The 14697-nt window shown below is 44.0% G+C and overlaps 1 protein-coding gene across 3 annotated transcripts in view; it reads right to left on the reverse strand.

The window, feature by feature from the left end:
• Positions 1 to 14697, reverse strand: part of LOC118398209 (gamma-enolase) — a 22570-nt gene continuing 7873 nt past the window's right edge. For all 3 annotated transcript variants that reach the window (XM_035793312.2, XM_035793314.2, XM_035793315.2), the window contains exons 2-12: positions 13882 to 13967; positions 13630 to 13725; positions 13453 to 13511; positions 12645 to 12714; positions 12352 to 12485; positions 11922 to 12144; positions 7491 to 7688; positions 7132 to 7333; positions 5324 to 5432; positions 5136 to 5194; positions 1 to 761 (exon numbers count right to left, since the gene is read on the reverse strand). In XM_035793312.2, the coding sequence (XP_035649205.1) occupies positions 692 to 761; positions 5136 to 5194; positions 5324 to 5432; positions 7132 to 7333; positions 7491 to 7688; positions 11922 to 12144; positions 12352 to 12485; positions 12645 to 12714; positions 13453 to 13511; positions 13630 to 13725; positions 13882 to 13967 (1306 nt within the window). In that variant the 3' untranslated portion in view covers positions 1 to 691. The remainder of the gene's footprint in view (positions 762 to 5135; positions 5195 to 5323; positions 5433 to 7131; positions 7334 to 7490; positions 7689 to 11921; positions 12145 to 12351; positions 12486 to 12644; positions 12715 to 13452; positions 13512 to 13629; positions 13726 to 13881; positions 13968 to 14697) is intronic.

Genomic DNA, 14697 nt, shown 5'->3' on the forward strand with positions numbered 1-14697 from the left:
TGGTTGAAACTGTAAATTACAATAATTTTATTTCACATGTATTTTTTTCATGACAGTAGTTTTGTCTTTCAACAGCAATTATTTTGACAGAGGAATCAATGGAAAGTAGGGAAAGGGGAAATTGGGACTTCAAGCATGGAGGAACAGGCCCATTTCTGCAATCATAGCAACACCAGGAGAGGGAGTGTGGAGGTAACCAAGAAACAACAACAACAAGGGACGACTGCAGAGCCAGAAAAGAGAGGGGGATGAAGGAGGGAGAGTTCAGTTTGTGTCATCATGGGTGAAAAAGCAAACAACTGTGCAATACAATATGTATTCTTTTTTTTTCTCCTCAGTCCGCCTAGTTAGTCTGTCTCCTTGTCGGCCATTGGTCAGTGTTTTTTGTTGTCGTTTACAGCGGTGTTTATTTATTTTTTTACAAATTATTTGTGTGTGTTTCATTTTCTCTTTTTTTTCTCCTTCTTTGACACTCATCTCAGGCTTCATTTCTACACTTGTGTGTCTCTATTTTCATGTTTGTGTCTGTCGGTCAGTCAGTCGGTCTCTTTACATTTTTGTCTATCAGTCTATGTGTCTCAAAATCAGAGTTAACTGTACATATTTAATGTTACCCTGTAGTTCTTCTGTGCATGTAGTTTAGAGGCTCTGAGTATAGTCGGCGGTGATGTGTCGGTCGGTCTGTCAGGTCTCACAGGGCAGTGGGGTTTCTGAAGTTATAGCCCGCAAAGCGAGCTTGATCCCCCAACTCCTCCTCGATCCTAAAGAGACCAACAGAATGGACAAAGAGAGAACGAGAAAACAGTGATACAACAGGTAAATGCATCCAACATCCATATGCTCTAGGTAAAAGCCCAGGCAATCTGAACTTAGATCTGTGGCTAGGCTAGGGGGCGACTTCTACCTGCAGTTGACCCAGTGATCAGGGAAATATAGTTGCCATTATTGGTTAATGCTGCTGTAACCGGGCAATCAGATCCTAAATCTGGGGTTACATACAGTGCATTTGGAAAGTATTCAGACCCCTTGACTTTTTCCACATTATTACATTACAGCCTTATTAAAAATATAAAAAAAATCTACACACAATATCCCATAATGACAAAGCGAAAAAGAGGTGTCTAGAAATGTTAAAATTTATTCAAAATAAAAGACATACTTTATTTACAGAACCTTTGCTATGAGACTCAAAATGGAGCTCAGGTGTATCCTGTTTCCATTGATTATCCTTGAGGTATTCTTATCTTAACTTGGAGTCCACCTGTGGTAAATTCAATTGTATGGACATGATTTGAAAAGGCACACACCTGTCTATATAAGGTCCCACAGTGCATGTCAGAGCAAAAACCAAGAAATGGGGTAGAAAGAATTGTCTATGGAGCTTCGATACAGGAATGTCTCGAGGCACGATACCAAAAAATGTCTGCAGCATTGAAGGTCACCAAGAACACAGTGGCCTCCATTCTTAAATGGAAGAAGTTTGGAACCACCAAGACTCTTCCTAGAGCTGGCCGCCTGGCCAAACTGAGCAATTGGGGGAAAAGGGCCTTGGTCAGGGAGAACCTTCCAGAAGGACAACCATCTCTGCAACACTCCACCAATCAGGCCTTTTTGGTAGAGTGGCCAGACGGAAGCCACTCCTCAGCACTTGGCAGCCCACTTGAGTTTGCCAAAAGGAACTAAAGGACTCTCAGATCATGAGAAACTAAATCATCTGGTCTGATGAAACCAAGATTAAACACTCTGGCCTAAATGCCAAGTGCCACGTCTGGAGGAAATCTGGCACCATCCCTACGGTGAAGCATGATGGTGCCAGCATCATGCTGTGGGGATGTTTTTCAGCGGGAGGGACTGGGAGATTAGTCAGGCTTGAAGGAAAGCTGAACGGAACAACGTACAGAAAGATCCTTGATGAAAACCTGCTGCAGAGGACCTCAGACTGGGGCCACGGTTCACCTTCCAACAGGACAACGACCCTAAACACACAGCCAAGACAACGCATGAGCGGCTTTGGGACAAGTCTCTGAATGTCCTTGAGTGGTTCAGCCAGATCCCAGACTTGAACCCGATCGAACATCTCTGGAGAGAGACCTGAAAATAGCTGTGCAGCGACGCTCCCCATCCAACCTGACAGAGCTTGAGAGGATCTGCAGAGAAGAATGGGAGAAACTCCTCAAATACAGGTGTTCCAAGCTTGTAGCGTCATCTCCTAAAAGACTCAAGGCTGTAATCGCTGCCAAAGGTACTTCACCAAAAGTACTGAGTAAAGGGTCTGAATACTTATGTAAATGTGATATTTCAGTTAAAAAAAAAAAGTTATATATATATACACACACACACACACACACACACACACACACACACACACACACACACATACATACATACATACATACATACATACATACATACATACATACATACATACATACATACATACATACATATTTGCAAACATTTCTCAAGACCAGTTTTTGCTTTGTCATTATGGGGTATTGTGTGTAGATTGATGAGGGGGAAAAAACAATTGAATAAAATGTTAGAATAAGGCTGTAGCATAACAACGTGGGAAAAGTCAAGGGGTCTGAATGCACTGAATACACCTCCACCTGCAACTATTAACCCAGTGATCATTATTAGGAGTCATGCAATCGGATTCTAGAACTGTGCAACTTCTACCTGGACCATTAACCCAGTGATCAGGGTGTTATAGTGGCTGTTATCGGTTAATGCTGCTATGATTGAGTAAGAGGCCCTCCCTGTCCTGCTAAGAGCCCAATGGGATTACCCTGAGCGGATCCCAGGTGCTGTCTGCGCTCTGACTGGCTCTCATGGGGTGACATTGGGTGACATTGGCGTGTTAGCATGAGTGTCACAGCAATTAGCTCAGCGACGCTGTTTTAGAGTGGGATGTGTATGAATACGCTCCTGGGCTGCACTTCGTCACACTCAAGGTGGAAGCTGGCCTTATATGCAGGTACAGGTCTAGGTTCAGTTTACGGTAACTGAATGCTACTAACCTGACCATAAACCATTCAAGGTGGAAAGTAAAACGGACGTTCGATCAGTGTCTTGGGGCAACGTGGTCCTACTCCTATTCTTACTTTGAGGGATTGTTGACCTGTAACAGTAGCTTGTTGGTCTCGACACAGTATATGTTAGTATATGCTTACATGGAATAATAGAAGCGTATTATTATTCCTTTGAGATGCAGTGGAAATATGGAAATACACTGGAGTGTATAAAACATTAGGAACACCTTCCTAATATTGCGTTGCGCCCTCAGAACAGCCTCAATTCACTGGGGCATGGACTCTGCAAGGTGTCGAAGGCGTTCCACAGGGACGCTGGCTCATGTGGACTCCAATGCTTCCCACAGTTGTGTCAAGTTGGCTGGGAGTGGATCTCTACTCCGAATAGCTTGTTCCATCTCATCCCACAGATGCTCAATTGGATTGAGATCTGGTGACTGGGCGTGCCACTGCAGTAAGCTGAAGTCACCGTCTTGTTCATGGAAGCATTCCTGGACAATCTTAGCCTTGTGGCATGGGGCATTGTCCTGCTGAAAGAAAATAGATTTGCAGATGGATACACCATGATTGGATGCACCTGATTGGCAATGATGTTCAGATATCCTGCGGCATTCAAACGTTGCTCCACTTTTATCAAGGATGAAAACGCTCCACGCCACCACCACCAGCATGCAATGTTGACACGTGGCATGATGGATGCATGTACTTATGTGGTTTTCGCCATACCCTAGTCCTGCCAGCAGGAACCGAGATTCATCAGACCAAGCAATGTTTCTCCAATTCCCCAGTGTCCGGTGTTTTCGTTCCTTAGCAAACTGTGGTTGTTCTTGTTTTTTTGAGGAAAGAAGTTGAACTCTGTACATCGTTGGCTGCCATACGCCATTCGTGTCAAGGTACGACGAGTTGTGCATTATTTTATGGGTCTTTGCGCACCAATGTTGTACTGGACTGTCAGTTGACAAACTGTAGCCCGTCTGTTATGCTGCACAATTCGTGACAGTGTCCTTTGTCCTCTTTCATCAATGAGCCATTTTCGACCACTGTTCTACCGTTGGCCCGGATGTCCATTGGGTAGTGGACCATTCTTGATGCACACAGGAAACTGTTAAGCGTGAAAAACCCAGCAGCTTGGCAGTTCTTGACACACTCAAACCGGTGTGCCTGGTACCTACTACCATACCCCGTTCAAATGCACTTAAATATACTGAACTAAAATATAAACGCAACATGCAACAATCTCAACGATTTTACTGAGTTACAGTTCATATAAGGAAACCAGTCAATTGAAATACATTCATTAGGCCCTAATCTATGGATTTCACATGATTGGGCAGGTGTGCAGCCATGGGTAGGCTGGGAGGGCATAGGCCCCACCCACTGTGGAGCCAGGCCCAGCCAATCAGAATGAGTTGAGTTTTTCCCCACAAAAGGGCTGTATTACAGACAGAAATTAACATTCAATTCTCTGGAAAAAACTCTGGTGGATATTCCTGCAGTCAGCATGCCAAATGCACACTCTCCAAAAATCTGTGGCATTGTGTTGTGTGACACAACTGCACATTTTAAAGTGGCCCCAGTGCAAGGTGCACCTGTGTAATGATCATGCTGTTTAATCAGCAACTTGATATGCCACACCTATCAGGTGGATGGATTATTTTAGTAACGGAGAAATGCTCACTAACAGAGATATAAACAAATGTGTGCACAACATTTCTGAGAAATACACTTTTGTGCGTAAAAAAACAATTTCTGGGATTTTTTATTTCAGCTTAGGAAACATGGGACCAACACTTTACATGTTGCGTTTATAGTTTTGTTCAGTGGTCTTGTCCATTCACCCTCTGAATGGCACAAATACACAATCTCATGTCTCAAGGCTTACAAATCCTTATTTAACCTGTAGATTTAACAGGTGACATCAATAAGGGATCATAGCATTCACCTGGTCAGCCTGTCATGGAAAGAGCAGGTGTTCTTAATGAATTGTACACACAGTGTAAAAATGATTTATTGTTTTGAGGTGCAAATTCCATCAAGAAGCAATATAAGCCACTGAATAGCATTTGTCAGGATAGCTAAAGACGATCATGTTTGACCACTGACCTCATGAGCTGGTTGTACTTGGCCAGCCTCTCAGATCTACACGGGGCTCCTGTCTTAATCTGAGAGAGAGAGAGAGAATTAGAACAAATTTAGTGAAAGCGATACAATTTTGTGGTCAGATTTGTATCATGAGCAGGGACTTCTGTGTCTGTGTGGAATGCTCCGCGTCTCTCTGAGTGAGTGTGTACCTGTCCAGTGCAGAGCCCCACCACCAGGTCAGCGATGAAAGTGTCCTCTGTCTCTCCCGAACGGTGACTGACCATCACTCCCCAGCCATTGGCTTGGGCTAACTTACATCTGGGAGGGAGAGAGAAGGCGTCAGGCAGATATATAGAGAAACCGAGAGTAAGCAAGAGACATAAAGAGAGAGGGATAGAGAGAGATGGAGAGTAGAATAAGCGTGAGACAACGAGGATAGGTGGGGTGTGGGCGATAGACTATCGGCTATATTAATACATTTTAATTGAACAACTTTCAATGACCGTTGGCTGTACTTACGGTCAAGATTGATGACAACAGTTATAGATGATGGATAGCTGTAAAATGTCAATGATTGATGGCTATGAGTGTTGTAACATTTGACAGGTATATAGATGGAAGTATTGGCTATATAAATATGACTGATTGATGATCATGTGAATGTAAAAAAAAGCTCATTATTTGCTTAATTAAATGATATTTTATTTGAGCAGGTAACCACCATTGACATCTCTTGCTCAAGGACTTCCAACCTGGCCAAGAGACAGACGTGATGATTGACGCTACATAAATGTGTATGAATGACATCACACTTTACTTGAACCTTACCTACTAAAGGTATTTTGGATCCGTTCCTAAAAATGGACCTGGGGCTTTCCTACCCGGGCCCAAAATAACAATTGTAAATATAGAGACCCGTTCCGAACCGATGGCGACTAGACCTGTTCCGTATAGACCTAGTTGGATCCAGACACGGTCCGATCCAAGTGAGGGAAGCAGCAGTAAAGTCATTTTTTAAGCTACTTTATTAACCGGAGCTGGGAGGGGCCGTACCCTGAGCGGGTGACACCGGGAGGAGGGAGCGAGAGACGAGAGACAGCAACCAGCCGACTTGCACTATAGTAGACTAATTAATAGCTGCCAAATCTAGGTTATTTATCATCAAATAGGATGACGTTGTACCTGTCTTGACTGCTTCAAACCGGGAGAAGCTAATTAAGCTAGCTAACGTTAGCTGCATTGCATTCACTTTATAATCCTACAGTTACAAATAACAACAACTCTATATTCAGAATATTAAGTATCTGTTGGCTCTTGGTCATTGTAGTCTATCTATCTCCTTTAACTTTTCATTCCGTCCATCTTCCATTGATTAGATGTCTAACTTTTGCAGAAAGAGCCAGGCTCTATATGACTGTAGACTATTGCCGCTTTGACGACTCATGATTGGCCAACAAGAGCAGCAGCATAAATTACAACATTTCTCTTTCTCACTACTGCAGCAGTCGCGTTCGGATCTGTATGGGTCCTTCCGGACGAGTCGGTTATAATTACACATAACCAAGACCCGTGACAATCATATCAGATCCGACCAAGACCGTGACATTTTATCAGAATTACCTACCTCAGCGGTCCCAAACTCTTGTCTTCCAGTACCCTTAACAGCACACATTTTTGTTGTAGCCCTGAACAAACATACCTGATTCAACTCATTAAAGGGCCTGATAATTAGTTGACAAGTTGAATCAGCTGCTTGTCCTGGGCTACAATAAAAATGCTATTGTTGGGGTTACTCAAGGACCAGAGTGAGGAACCACGGACCTACTTCATTAGAGCTACATAACCTTGTTATAGAGCATCATAGTGTTCCTTCTATATATTACTAGGTAATTCATCTCGTTTTCAAGGACAACCTAGCCCGGCCAAGTGACAGAGATTGACATCTATATACAAGTATATCAACGTGATTGATTGACTGGTCATGTGACGTGGGGTCATGTGACATGGGGTCACTTACGCCTGGATGGCTTCAGTGACAGAGCCAATCTGGTTGACTTTGAGCAGCAGGCAGTTGCAGGCCCGCTCCTCGGCAGCCTTCTCTATCCTCTTGGGATTGGTCACCGTCAGGTCGTCCCCGACAACCTGGATGCCCACGGAAGCGGTTAGGCGGGACCAGGCGGCCCAGTCGTCCTGGTCAAATGGGTCCTCGATGGACACCACTACAAAGGGGACAAAGGTATTGTGTTATCACTGTCTAGTTTAAAAAAAATAATGCACTGTGTGTTTTTTTGTTTAACTCTCAAATAAAATAAATAAATCAAATTCATGTTCGATTGAATTAACAATCTTGTAGGTGTCAGATAACCGTCTGCCTACCTGGGTAGTCGTTAACGAAGCTTTGGTAGATGTCTGACAGCTCCTCTCCGCTGATGTGTCTGTTAGCGTCCGGAGGAGACTTGAAGTCCAGGTCGTACTTCCCCTCGCGGTAAAACTCGGATGCCGCCACATCCATCCCAATCACCACCTTATCCGTGAAGCCCGCTTTCTCGATGGCTGTCTTTATCAGCTCCAATGCTGAAGGGAGAGACAGAAATAAGAAGGAGGGAAGGAAAGAAAGAACGAGAGAGGAAGGGTGTAAGGGTAGACTCTACCTAGCATCTGAACTAGAGGTCTACCGAATAATCGGAATGGCCGATTTCAAGTTTTCATAACAATCGGAAATCGGTCATTTTGGATGCCAATTTTGCAGATTCTTTTTTTATTTTTTACAACTTTATTTAATCTTTATTTAACTAGGCAAGTCAGTTAAGAACACATTCTTATTTTCAATGACGGTGGGTTAACTGCCTTGTTCAGGGGCAGAACGACACATTTTTACCTTGTCAGCTCAGGGATTCAATCTTGCAACCTCACAAGGAGCCCGCCTGTTATGTGAATGCAGTATGAAGCCAAGGTAAGTTGCTAGCTAGCATTAAACTTAATCAATCATAATCACTAGTTTTAACTACACATGGTTGATGATATTACTAGTTTATCTAGCGTGTCCTGCGTTGCATATAATCGATGCAGTGCGCATTCGCGAAAAAGGACTGTCGTTGCTCCAAAGTGTACCTAACCATAAACACCAATGCCTTTCTTAAAATCAATACACAGAAGCATATATTTTTAAACCTGCATATTTAGCTAAAATAAATCCAGGTTAGCAGGCAATATTAACCAGGTGAAATTGTGTCACTTCTCTTGCGTTCATTGCACGCAGAGTCAGGGTATATGCAACAGTTTGGGCCACCTGGCTCATTGCGAACTAATTTGCCAGAATTTTACGTAATTATGACATAACATTGAAGATTGTGCAATGTAACAGGAATACTTAGATTGATGGATGCCACCAGTTAGATAATATATGGAATGGTCCCGTATTTCACTGAAAGAATAAACTTTTCTTTTTCTTTTCGAGATGATAGTTTCCGGATTCGACCATATTAATGACCTAAGGCTCGTATTTCTGTGTGTTATTATGTTATAATTAAGTCTATGATTTGATAGAGCAGTCTGACTGAGCGATGGTTCGCACCAGCAGGCTCATAAGCCTTCATTCAAACAGCACCTTCGTGCGTTTTTCCAGCAGCTCTGCTGTTTATGACTTCAAGCCTATCAACTCCTGAGATTAGGCTGGTGTATCGATGTGATGTGAAATGGCTAGCTAGTTAGCAGGGTGCACACTAATAGCGTTTCAAATGTCACTCGCTCCGAGACTTGGAGTAGTTGTTTCCCTTGCTCTGCATGGGTAACGCTGCTTCGAGGGTGGCTGTTGTCGTTGTGTTCCTGGTTCGAGCCCAGGTAGGAGCGAGGAGAGGTACGGAAGCTATACTGTTACACTGGCAATACTAAAGTGCCTATATAGAACATCCAATAGTCAAAGGTATATGAAATACAAATGGTATAGAGAGAAATAGTCCTATAATTTGTAAGTCGCTCTGGATAAGAGCGTCTGCTAAATGACTTAAAATGTAAATGTAAATAATTTGTAAGTCGCTCTGGATAAGAGCGTCTGCTAAATGACTTAAAATGTAAATGTAAATAATTCCTATACTACCTACAACCTAAAACTTCTTCCCTGGGAATATTGAAGACTCATGTTAAAAGGAACCACCAGCTTTCATATTTTCTCATGTTTTGAGCAAGGAACTTAAACATTAGCTTTCTTACATGGCACATATTGCACTTTTACTTTCTTCTCCAACACTTTGTTTTTGCATTATTTAAACCAAATTTAACATGTTTCATTATTTATTTGAGGCTAAATTGATTTTATTGATGTATTGTATTAAGTTAAAATAATTGTTCATTCAGTATTGTTGTAATTGTCATTTTTACAAATACATTTTCAAAAATCGGTATTGCCTTTTTTTTGTCCTCCGATAATGTGAATTGGCGTTGAAAAATCATAATCGGTCGAATAACAATCTGAACCACTACGTTTCTGCTTTAGCCAACTTGTCTTGTCGTTTGTTTGGTGAGACGATGCTGCTGTGTTGCTGAAAGCAGAAATAGTCAAGTATCCACGCTGGGGTGGGGTTGAGAGTGAGGCAGAAAGGTTGCAAGACTACACACACGATTCTGTTCTAGATGCTTGAGAGATACTACAGACCAAAATATATTCTAAGAGGCTACAGCTGACACTCCTTTAGGCTTTTCACACTTCTTTTTTGATCTTGCCAGGGTTCTGACTTCCTGTCACACCTAGCTACTTATTCAATAGTGGGATAGCGGCATCATTCTTAGCCCAAGGCCCAGTGTTATCGCACACATACACGCACACACCAATGCAAGCTCAAGTACAAGCTTAAGCGCTCACACACACACACAGTGTCAGTCCAAAGATCATCTGATACACATTGCCTTGGCTTGTTGGGCAATATGAGAACACGTCGTGACAAACATACAGATGAGCAGACACGGTCACAGAGGCAGGTTGCAAACTCATTACCACCTTAGGATTTCATTTCTGTAGCTTAGAGTAGTTTGTGGGTGAGAAGATTTTGTCTAGTGGGGTAAATGCACATATAGTATATTAACATTGGCACAGTCCACTATTTTCAAACAGTCCCCAAGAGAATGTATAATTTGAACTCTGGTCAAAGGGTTACCAGAGTCGTGTTCAGTGGAGCACAGCAAAATGTTTTTAAAACAGATTTATACCGCGGATGTCTCGCTCGGGAATCTAACGGCTTAACCATTATAAACTCAGCAAAAAAAAAGAAACGGACCCATTTCAGGACCATGTCTTTCAAAGATAATTCATAAAGATCCAAATAACTTCAGACCTTCATTGTAAAGGGTTTAAACACCATTTCCCCATGCTTGTTCAATGAACCATAAACAATTAACGAACATGCACCTGTGGAACGGTCGTTAAGACACTAACAGCTTACAGACGGTAGGCAATAATTAAGGCAATTATGAAAACTAAAAACACTGAAGAGGCCTTTCTACACCAAAATAAAGATGACCAGGGTCCCTGCTCATCTGCGTGAATGTGCTTAAGGCATGCCTCAAGGAGGCATGAGGACTGCAGATGTGGCAAGGGCAATAAATTCCAATGTCCGTACTGTGAGACGCCTAAGACAGCGCTACAGGAGACAGGACGGACAGCTGATCGTCCTCGCAGTGGCAGACCACGTGTAACAACATCTGCACAGGATCGGTACATCTGAACATCACACCTGCGGGACAGGTACAGGATAGCAACAACAACTGCCCAAGTTACACCAGGAACGCACAATCCCTCCATCAGTGCTCAGACTGTCCACAATAGGCTGAGAGAGGCTGGACTGAAGGCTTGTAGGCCTGTTGTAAGACAGGTCCTCACCAGACATCATCGGCAACAATGTTGCCTATGGGCACAAACCCACCGTCGCTGGACCAGACAGGACTGGCAAAAAGTGCTCTTCACTGACGAGTCGCGGTTTTGTCTCACCAGGGGTGATGGTCGGAGTCGGCTTTATCGTCGAATGAATGAGAGTTATACCGAGGCCTGTACTCTGGAGCAGGATCGATTTGGAGGTGGAGGGTCTGTCATGGTCTGGGGCGGTGTGCCACAGCATCATCGGACTGAGCTTGTTGTCATTGCATCCTGGAAGACATCCTCCTCCCTCATGTGGTACCCTCCCTTCAGGCTCATCCTGACATGACCCTCCAGCATGACAATGCCACCAGCCATACTGCTCGTTCTGTGAGTGATTTCCTGCAAGACAGGAATGCCAGTGTTCTGCTATGGCCAGCGAAGAGCCTGGATCTCAATCCCATTGAGCACGTCTGGGACCTGTTAGATCGGAGGGTGAGGGCTAGGGCCATTCCCCACAGAAATGCGGTGCCTTGGTGGAAGAGTGGGGTAACATCTCACAGCAAGAACTGGCAAATCTGGTGCATTCCATGAGGAGGAGATGCACTGCAGTACTTAATGCAGCTGGTGGCCACACCAGATACTGACTTGTTACTTTTGATTTTGACCCCCCCTTTGTTCAGGGACACATTATTCAATTTCTGTTAGTCACATGTCTGTGGAACTTGTTCCGTTTATGTCTCAGTTGTTGAATCTTGTTATGTTCATACAAATATTTACACGTTTGTATATGTTACGTTTGCTGAAAATAAACGCAGTTGACAGTGAGAGGACGTTTGTTTTTTTGCTGAGTTTATCATTAAAGTCACTGTAGTCCGAGGTTGACAATTGGGCTTATCGGTCTCAGGCAGGTCTGCCCCTCACAGGACTGTGATTCTCTAACTCAACTCTGCTACACTTACCCTCACTGTTCTCCAGGATATTGGGGGCGAACCCCCCTTCGTCCCCCACGTTGGTAGCATCCTGGCCATACTTCTCCTGGATCACCCCCCTGAGCGTGTGGTACAGCTCCGAGCCCACTCGTAGTGCATCCCTGAAAGACTCCGCCCCGACAGGAAGTACCATGAACTCCTGCATGGCTAGCTTGTTGCCCGCGTGGGAGCCGCCGTTGATCACGTTGAACGCCTGGAAAGGAGATGAGAGGAGACAGAAGGGAATTAGCCGTTCGGGCCAATACCCATGTTCAGCAGGTATGGTGCAGTACATTTCCCATATTTTTTTCATATATGTTACTTTTATCATACATACCATTATGTTTCAGTGTTAATTATTGTTATCATGCTACACCACCTCCTCCTCTGATATGACAGTTATATAAGTAGTGTCTCTCACTGGAACTGGCAGCACCAGCTCGGTGTTTCCCGCCAGGTCAGCGATGTGACGGTACAGGGGGACCTCTTTCTCCGCTGCACCAGCCTTGCAAATGGCCAGGGAGACTCCCAGGATAGCATTAGCACCAAACTGAGCTGTCGACGATGAAGGAAATGTGATCAATTCCAAAAGGGCTACCAAAATCTAGGTTCAGACAAAAGCCCATTCTCTCAGTTAATGGTGGACCTGAATTGATCGGGGGATACAGCTTGACACATTCGATCTGTTTCTCTGGTAGGAACCTGGAGACTCACACTTGTTCTCTGTGCCGTCCATTTCAATCATCGTGTTGTCCAGTTGTTCCTGCTCCACAACACTGATACCCTATGGGACATATATTTATAAGCATATTAAAACGTTATTTAAATTGATATGTCATCGAGGACCAATTCTCTTCTTCAACAAAATGGACGGATAACCCGCAACATATGGCAACTGCACACAAAAAAAAGATCTCATGTTTGCAGCCACCTTTGAGCAAGGAGCCAAACCCTCAAAAGTATTACCTCTTGCACATATCATAGCTATAACAGATTTTCTTGTAAAGAATCAAGAGTACAACATCATTAAGTTCTAAGATGTTGGTCTCATTTCTACATGCATCCTAGATCTACGTTCTATAAGTGCAGCACAATGGCAATGTGATTTTCGTACGTTGCATCAATGCGTTTTTACTGGCTGACAGCATCCTAAGATTTATTGTCCCCTCAAATCTGCCTCGGCATACATCTCTCTCTCTGTCTGTGGCGCAGCTGTCTGATTCATAGATACACACAGAGAACAATTACTCCGTGCTCTTAAATCACTCATACCAACACATCCCCATTTCACTGCACCTATCTGGTGTTTGTGACCATAAAACACATTTCCTTTTTTTCCTTCCACTGTCCTTGGTCCATCTTCACACATTCGTTTATCTACGCCTGTCTGGATAGGTCAATCACATCCACTCAGCTTCCTGAAAAGTCCATCTGGAGGTGATGGCTATCTGCAGATCAATATGTACTCACACTAAAACATGAGCACTGGCACCTAGCTGGCAAAACACAGTCCCCAACTCACCGTTGCTATGAGGGCAGGAGCCAGAGTGTCATTGATGTGGCCCACTGCCTTGAGCACACCTAGGAGCAGAGAAAGAAGGCAGATAGGAGAGAAGACGGTGAAGGAGGGACAAACATCAATCTGTTTACTCCAGCATTAGATAAACGTGGACTCGCGAGCGCAAGAACACAAACAAACCTTTGCCCTTGTAGCGGCTCTTGTCTCCATCCCTCAGCTCTAGAGCCTCATAGATACCTGTGGACGCTCCACTGGGCACTGCAGCCCTGAAAAGACCTGAGAGAGAGAGAGAGAGAGAGAGAGAGAGAGAGAGAGAGAGAGAGAGAGAGGCGAGGGAGGTCCTCTATAGAATTTATCATAGCTTTTGGCTAGTCTTAGCTCTCTTTGTGTGGTGTGATGCTCAGCTTTGCAGACAGGCATGAGAGAGATCACCTTTCTCTGTGCACAGGTCCACCTCCACAGTGGGGTTTCCTCTGGAGTCCAGGATCTCCCTCGCAATGATGCTCACAATTGACATCCTGTGAAAGAGAGAGCGAAGGGAAGGAGAGAAAGAAAGAGCGAGAGGGGGGGGGGGGAGATCTATTTTTACCATTACATTTGCGCATACAGTAAGGAAATGAATAATGAAAGTGCAAAGCAAGTGTGCAGAGAGGGACATTACGATGGCTATAAACCCGTCATGGTTTATGAGAGCATTCCAACATGTAAAGTTGCAAGACATCCAACAGTAGGAATTGAATTGATTTTACAATGTTGTGTGCCAGAAGGTTAGATGGAGTCCATGAGGCTAAAAAAAACATTGCTCACTCTAGACACTATTCCGCTATCAGGACTGAGAGTTGTGGAATCGGTGGTGAGTGACTCAAGCCAAATGACAATACCGTTCCTAGTCACCTGGCTCACGACTCCATGAGACACAGGGAATCCGCCACTGCCATTGGTCAAGATCAGACTATCAGCGCCTAGCCCACCTTGACAAGCTTTATCCAGAAATACACAGTTAAGAAGGTTTTGCAATTTTATAACTCATTTCATGCAATTCTACTCATTTTGCCATGGGGCAGAGATAAAAATATGCAGGGCTGGGCTCTGACTGCATGTGTGCGTATGGATGTGGGTACGGATGTGGGTACGCAGACCCGCGAGCCACTGCAGCCCCTCAAGATGAGCTCAGATTTTTGTGTGGCCTCCACCACCATCAAAGTTGCCCATCCCTGCCCTATGGTGTACCCATATGATGTCATTATC

Source organism: Oncorhynchus keta, chromosome 19 (assembly GCF_023373465.1).
Source record: "Oncorhynchus keta strain PuntledgeMale-10-30-2019 chromosome 19, Oket_V2, whole genome shotgun sequence".
NCBI classification, from domain to species: domain Eukaryota; kingdom Metazoa; phylum Chordata; class Actinopteri; order Salmoniformes; family Salmonidae; genus Oncorhynchus; species Oncorhynchus keta.